The following is a 7,894-nucleotide window of genomic DNA, read 5'->3' as shown; positions in this document are numbered from 1 at the left end:
AGAGAGAGAGAGAGAGAGAGAGAGAGAGAGAGAGAGAGAGAGAGACACTCTTAAGCAGGGTCCACACTCAGCATGGAGCCTGACGTGGGGCTTGATCCCATAACCCTGGGATCATGACCTGAGCCAAAACTGAGAGTCGGATGCTCAACTAACCAGGCCACCCAGGTGCTCCCACAAGTTATCTCTCCATCCATTTGTGGATATATAAGCTACTATTCTATTATCACTTCCACTTTTTGGCAAGGGAATTAAGCTCAAAGAGGTTAAATAACACGACCAGGTCACGCAAGGTACGCAGTGGAGTGTTTACTTCTCCATCCCGGCTCTTAACCAGCATACCAGCATTAATTAAGGGCTTACTAAAATACAGGAACTGTGGCCACCTGAGCCATTAGCGGTGACAAGTGGGGGTGCCTCTGTGTCCCTCTGCACATGCACGTGAAGGGACAGGAGTCCCTTCTCCCTGCACTGCCCCTTTCACCTCCATCCTTGATCCCATGCCTTCCTGACCAGAACTGTGGCTCCGTTTGTGGCATCCTCCCTTTCTCTTGTCTCTGTCTTGTTATGCGTTCTCTCTTATCTTGGCCAGAGGTGGGGAAGCACATCCCCTCGTGCAGGACCAAACTCCTCAGCAAATGTGACCTCAACTTCGTGGACACTCACTCCCGCCCAGTGCCCACCATCCTCTCTCTACTCAACTGTCGAGGAGGCCTCAGGGTCAGCAAGAGTCCCAGGTGGGCCTCTTCTCAACAGGGCACCATGGGGGTGGGGGGTGGGAGGAGGGAACGTCCTCCACAGACCTCCCAGGGTCAGGTACCTCCCAAGGTCACAGGGCCAGTCACAGGAGCTAGCGGCTGAACATCATGGCACAGGGCCTGGCCCACGTGAAATATTTGTTGACATCAGCTTGCAAGGTCAGTTCATGATGTTTAGAAGCTAAATCAAAAGGTCCTGTTGGCATTTTTAGCACCAGGGCCAATACATCTGTGTAAGAACAAGCCAGATGCCATTATCAATTCTGCAGCATTCCAGAATTGAAAGTCCTATTTGAGCAAGCTTTCTAAAAAGCAAAAGGAAACATTTTAAAGTTCTTCTCTGCTAACAAATCAATAACACTGCAGGAATTGCCATAGTACACAGAAATCGCACACATCTTCATATCAGGGTTAGGAGTTGGTGAAAACAAGGTTGAGGGATATGTTTCTACCGTCTTGACGATGACCACCCGTTCGCCCAAGAAAGAGACGTCCTGTAAGATCACCTCTGAAAGAAGTCCTCCATTCTGTTAGCTCATTCAGCATCAAAGCGATACGGGCAGAAGGCACTTACAGGGAATCATCGGCTTTGACAGAAATACTGGCCTGATGTAATGGGTTATTCTGAATACTCCTAAGAAAATGCTATGCTGTTTTCAAGGAACAGACACATTCATAAAAATGATTATTCACAAACTGTCAGCACCAAAAAGGCCCCTATCAAAGTACGCAAGGTTTCCATCTTTTTTTTTTTTTTAATTCTTTAATGTCTATTTATTTTGGAGAGAGACAGACAGAGTGGGAGCCGGGGAGGGGCAGAGAGAGAGGGAGACACAGGATCCGAAACAGGCTCCAGGCTCCGAGCTGTCAGCACAGAGCCCGAGGTGGGGCTCACACCCATGAATAGCGAGATCACGATCTGAGCCAAAGTCGGACGCTTAACCGACTGAGCCACCCAGGCGCCTCATCTTTCTTTTTAACACCGTAACATTGTTTCTTAAACGAAACCTTGTGGAATTCTCTTCAGAAGCCAAAGGAGGTTGCAGGCCGATTTCCTAAAACTTCAGTCCACGTTTTGTTGTTGCCTTTCCTCTTGTCTGTTTCAAGTCCTGAGAGCCGGGGGCAGAGGGAGGCAAGGAGAGAGGGGGACAGAACAGGGGAGAGAAGAGGGAGAGGGAGAGGGAGAGCTTCTTTACCCTCCAAACATTACGCACTGTTTTCAGTCCTGTTTTGAGACTAGAAAACTGAGGCTCACAGAGATGAAGAACTTTGCTGTAGGTTCCGGAGCTGGGACGGGAGCCCACACGGAAGCAGGAGGGATGGAGGCAGGCGCCCCTTCCCCATTTACTGGTGGGAAACCCATGAGCCTTTGCATGCATGACTCCGGGGAGGGGTGCAGCTCCAGTAATGCCTGGAAGGGAAATTCTTTGCCCTCCAGAGGCAGATAGGATATAGTCGGATCTAATTAGACTTAAACTTTCTTTATTTTTTTTTTTAATTTTTTAATGTTTATTTAATTTTGAGAGAGAAAGAGAGAGGGAGTGGGGGAGGGGCAGAGCGAGAGGGAGACACAGAATCTGAGGCAGGGTCCAGGCTCGGAGCTGCCGGCACAGAGCCCCACGCAGGGCTCAAACCGATGACCTGCGAGACCATGACCTGAGCCTAAGTTGGAGACACAACCAACTGAGCCACCCAGGTGCCCCTCAATATTCTTTTTTAAAGAAAGGTGACCACTGCACACCAGAGTTTATGGTCTAAGAGGATTCTCCTGTAATTATCAACAGGCAAAGCTATCTGGGTGAGACAGAACTTGGAGATCCATTTCGGTCTTGCCTCGATTTTCTACACTAGTTTGTCCTCTTGTTCAAAAAATATATTGAAGTGCTTCTTTGCTCTTTGGCAGAAATGAGAACAGACCCAGTCCCCTGGTTTCCAGTTGGGTTTCTCCTGTTGGAACCTGGATTTTCATTACCTCCTGTGTTGATGTGATGGTTGCCTGACCCAGATCCAAAAAAACCCACACGAGTCTAGGGGCGCCTGGCTGCCTCAGTCAGGAAGAGCCCACGACTCTTGATCTCGGGGTCGTGAGTTCCAGCCCCACACTGGGTGTAGAGATGACTTAAAGAAATAAAACTAAAAAAGAAGAAGAAGAAGAAGAAGAATCCATACGAGTCTAATCCCAAACCCACAAAACTTCAGCTGATTCCTCAGCTTTCTTTGTCCCCCTGAGGGGATACTGTTCATTGTCCTGCTTAGAAAGCCATGGCTATTATGGCCCATTTTCATTTTTGTACTTGGATAACTTTGAAGTTATTGCTTCCCCAATTTTACCTCAGAAGTACCCCAATAGAGGGGCGCCTGGGTGGCTCAGTCGGTTAGGCATCCGACTCCAGCTCAGGTCATGATCTCACGGTTTGTGGGTTCGAGCCCCGCATTGGGCTCTGTGCTGATAGCTCAGAGCCTGGAGCCTGTTTTGGATTCTGTGTCTCCTCCTCTCTCTGCCCGCACCGCCCCCCCCTCCATGCTCATGCTCTCTGTCTCTCAATAATAAATAAACGTTAAAAAAAAAAAAAAAAAAAGAAGTACCCCAACAGCAAAGGAGAATGACTGTATCCAGGGGTGTACCCATGGAAACTCCATTCTCAGCCCAACACCTCTTTAAAGTACAACAGTTTATCTTTAAAAAAAAATTTTTTTTAATGTTTATTTATTTTTGAGACAGAGAGAGACAGAGCATGAATGGGGGAGGGGCAGAGAGAGAGGGAGACACAGAATCGGAAGCAGGCTCCAGGCTCTGAGCCATCAGCCCAGAGCCTGACGCGGGGCTCGAACCCATGAGCCGTGAGATCGTGACCTGAGCCGAAGTCGGACGCTCAACCGACTGAGCCACCCAGGCGCCCCAACAGTTTATCTTTAAAGCCCAGGCCGAGTGGGCTAACAGTAACAATGGTGGCGGCTGAAACTTACTGAGTCCTTGCCAAGCAAGAGGTGGGTTTAGGTGCTCTGTGTTTGTTTCCCTGGGAAATCCTTCGTGGGTAGCCCCACAAAGCAAGTACTGGTGGTTTGTCCTCATTTTGCAAGAGACTGTAGCACAGAGAGGGTAAGCAACTAGACCAAAGTCACACAGCTGGCCAGGAGAGAGCCTGCGTTCAAAGGCGGGCAGCCAGCTTCAGGGCCCTGGCTGTTCATTTCTGTGTTCGAGAATTTTCTAGTGGCAGTGGCAGTTGTGGCCCCCAACCCTGCCAGGGCAGGGACGTCTGGAGACACCTGTGGTTGTCACAAAGGGGTGTGTGTGTGTGTGTGTGTGTGTGTGTATTACTGGCACCTAGCGGGTAAAACCCAGGGATGATGCTAAACACCTCACAGTGCACAGAAGAGCTCCTACAACAAAGAATTATCCAGCCCAGATGCCAACCAATACAGCTAAGGTTAAGAAACCCTGACCTAAAAATATTTCAAACTACTTGCTAATTGCTTATTTTTCTTTCTAAAACTTCTCCAAAAACTGCCATGCTACCCTGCGGCTTCTTGTCCCCCTGAACATCACAATCTTCAAAGTCCATTTGAGAATCCGTGGCCTCAAAATGCGTGCACGCGACGGGTTTTGGTGGGGTTTTCGAAGGTCCTGGAACTTTAATGGCAGGGACCTTTCTGTCACCTACCTTCTCCGACCGGAGGGTGAACAACAAATGGAGTTTTCCTTCTTTCACCAGCAACGGTAAAAGGACGGAGTATTTGTCATACGACAAATGAGAGTATCTGGTCCCAGCATCATGCTCTTTTAAGCGGGCCTTCGCATCATCTATCAGACTGTTTCTGAAACGGAAACAAACAAAACACTTCAGTAACCAGAGGTGTGGGAAAAAGCTCCCAGTCCTGCCTATGTTTCTGTTGTGTTGTGCATCTCGGAGCTTACCAGGGCTGACTCTCACTGTATTTGTCGATAACATGGCAGGAATAATACTCTCAGCCCAATGGCATGACCGGCAAGATAAAATGAGCAAAAAAAAAAAAAAGGCTAAGAATACAGTTTAGTGCATGGTTTCACTCTGGAAATTAAGTAGAAATTATGGTAAAAGATTCTTTCAAAACTGCAACAGTTAAATGTTGCAATCCTTGATAATACTCCAGTAAGACAGGTTTGGTAAACAGGTCATTGTCGTTAAGTTAGAACTCTCTTAGCCTGATCCTTATGTCATCAAACCCTTAGGTCTTCAATTGCCTTAAAGGTCCCAAAAATCTAGTGACAACAGATTCACCGTGTTACAACACAGATTGCTAGGCCCACCCCTAAAGCAAGACTGGGTAAATTTGGGGTGGGGCCTGAAACTTAGTATCCAACTCCCAAGCAACCAGGATGCTGATGCTGTGGACCAGAGGAACCCCCTTTGAGAGCCATTACCTGACAATATGCAAGTATTTGGATTTGTAACCACATTTGGTGCCCCGAATTCATGACTTTGAATGTTCTGGTCTTTTTGACCGGTGTATTTTGTTGCTGGTTTGTGTAGTAGCTTAAATAGTGTCCCCCCAAATTCATGTCACCCAGAAGGCTCAGAATGCAACTTTATTTGCAAGCAGTGTCTTTGCAGGTGGAATCACGAGTCTTAAGATGAAATCATCCGGGATGTAGGGTGGGCCCTACATCCAATGATTGGCATACTCATAAGAAGAGAGGACATAGAAACACACACACACAGAAGAAGCCAATGTGAAGACAAAGGCAGAGATTAGAGTGATGTGGCCACAAGCCAAGGAACATCAAGATCCATCGGAAGCTGCAACAGGCAGGAAATTCAGACGTCTGGGCTTCAGGACTATGGCAGAATGAATTTCTGTTGTTTTAAGCCATCAAGTTTGTGATACTTTGTTACAGCGGCCCTAGAAACTAACAGTTTGGTTTCAATTTTTCTCTGGGAAAGGCAATTTTGCAGAGTGGGCAAAGTCAGATATTTAAGGGGGGGCAGAACTGCTTGTAAAGTGTTTTGGAAGGACTTCTCCAGGCCTTGCTTTCCTCATCTGTGACCTGCTTGAAGGTATCTGTAAACACGTCGTGACTGCTGTCATAAATGTGTCCGGCATTAGGTGGGCAAGTTGTTTGGGGAAGGTGTTTTGTTGTTTTTTTTGTTTGTTTGTTTTTTGCCTCTTTCTTCATGGCAGGATGCTCACTAAAGCTGGCTGGGTGCCAGCAGTGGATTTCAAAAACGACCAAAGGCCTTTCAGAACCACAGCAAGCGGGCACTGGAGGGGGCTCCTGGGTGTACCCCATGCACACAGGCCCACGTCCAGAAAACTGGCCCGCCAGAGTGTGCACTGGACCCACCGACTGTGGCTTTTTAAGAGGCCCCAGAACCGATCAGAGGGACCAGCAGAAGCAAAACTGCAAAAACGTGTGTGTCCACATTAGGGGCTGGCTGGAATAACCACCAAAAAACCACCACCGTAGCAGCCACCCGGTTCTGAGCAAGGGCTCGTCCCACGCATTCCACGCTTTTCTCTTTCTGTCCCCACAACAGCCCGGGAGAGGTTAGGACTGGGTCCCGCCCAGGCTCAGAGAGGTTAGGTAACTGCCAGACCCTGGAGGTGGCCACCGCGGCCTTGAACCCGGAGCTGCCTGGTGCGGGCTCCTGGTTTCTGGGATGGAACTCCGGAGAAGACCTAAGCTGAAGAGGAAAGGCGGCTGGGCAGGAGAAAGGGGTGCGACCCTGCGGGGCCGGGTGTGAGCCCATGGGTGCAGAGGCCCCGCGTCCCCGCGGGCGGCCCGGGTGGCGAGCGCACCGAGCGCGGGCTCCGCAGGTGGGTAGATGGGCGCGGCAAGAAAAGTCCCGGCCGAACGACCCCGCCGCCGCGCTCGGGGACGGCCGGGCCCTGCTCGGAGTGCCAGGGACCGGGGGACTTTACCTGACAGGCTCCGGGGAAGAACGAGCTGGAGACATCTCCGGGGCAAAGTTTGTTTCCCCACCGCAACTCCTAGCTCGCGCTCTGCCGAGTGGGCATGCGCAGAGCAGCCGCGACCTGGGGCGGGGAGAGAGGCGGGGCCTATGGCCTTAGGGGGCGGGGTGGGGCGGGGTGGGGCGGGGTGGGGCGGGGCGTAGGGCCAGGCCGTAAGGGGACTCGCTAAAGCAGTTTCCGCCCAGCTTCTTTTTCTTTTTTCTTTTTTTTAATATATGTTATTGTCAAATTAGTTTCCATACAACACCCAGAGCTCATCCCAACAGGTGCCCTCCTCAGCGCCCATCACCCACTTTCCTGTCTCTCTCACCCCCCATCAACCCTCAGTTTGTTCTCAGTATTTAAGAGTCTCTTATGGTTTGCCTCCCTCCTTCTCTGTTTGTAACTTTTCCCCCTTCCCTTCCCCCATGGTCTTGTCAAGTTTCTCAAGATCCACATGAGTGAAAACATATGGTATCTGTCTTTGTCTGGCTGACTTATTTCACTTAGCATCACACTCTCCAGTTCCATCCACGTTGCTACAAATGGCCAGATTTCATTCTTTCTCTTTGCCAAGTAGTATTCCATTGTATATATAAACCACATCTTCTTGATCCATTCGTCAGTTGATGGACATTTAGGCTCTTTCCATAATTTAGCTGTTGTTGAAAGTGCTGCTGTAAACATTGGGGTCCAAGTGCCCCTATGCACCAGCACTCCTGTATCCCTTGGGTAAATTCCTAGCAGTGCTATTGCTGGGTCATAGGGCAGATCTACTTTTAATTTTTTAAGGACCCTCCACACTGTTTTCCAGAGCGGCTGCACCAGTTTGCAAGCTCCTTACTCTTCCACAAGAATGGGGAGCCTATGAGAATTCTGAGGTTGAAGGGGGAAAATGCAGTGCAGGTGATTTAAAAGGATTCTGAAACTGCATTCACTGTTGCTAGGAGGTTAAGTTGGTTCAGCTTCTCTGAACAGCAGTCTACACATGTTTACTGACCACCTACCACGTGCTTGGGCAGATCGCATAGCCAGCAAAAAGTCGCATGGAGCCAGCCTGCAGACAAGTGCACAAGAGAAACGTGGATCAAGCCATTCCATAGATAAAGCAGATGCCTTTGTCCTTGGAGAGCATATGAGGGAGAAACGCGAGTGAACCAGGTCAGAGAAGGCTCACCAGAGAGAATGGACACCCACCGTCCTCTAGA

The 7,894-nt window shown here is 49.4% G+C and overlaps 1 protein-coding gene across 1 annotated transcript in view; it reads right to left on the bottom strand.

The window, feature by feature from the left end:
- Positions 1 to 6,764, bottom strand: part of NUDT7 (nudix hydrolase 7) — a 14,681-nt gene extending 7,917 nt beyond the window's left edge. Inside the window, exons 1-2 of the mRNA XM_040443190.1 lie at positions 6,657 to 6,764; positions 4,418 to 4,571 (exon numbers count right to left, since the gene is read on the bottom strand). Coding sequence (XP_040299124.1) covers positions 4,418 to 4,571; positions 6,657 to 6,691 — 189 coding nt within the window. The 5' untranslated portion in view covers positions 6,692 to 6,764. The remainder of the gene's footprint in view (positions 1 to 4,417; positions 4,572 to 6,656) is intronic.
- Positions 6,765 to 7,894: the final 1,130 nt, after the last annotated feature.

This window comes from Herpailurus yagouaroundi, unplaced genomic scaffold (assembly GCF_014898765.1).
Source record: "Herpailurus yagouaroundi ecotype Mexico unplaced genomic scaffold, PumYag 190, whole genome shotgun sequence".
NCBI lineage: Eukaryota > Metazoa > Chordata > Mammalia > Carnivora > Felidae > Herpailurus > Herpailurus yagouaroundi.
Note: the sequence above shows the minus strand (reverse complement) of the source record. Positions and strands in the feature narration are given on the sequence as shown.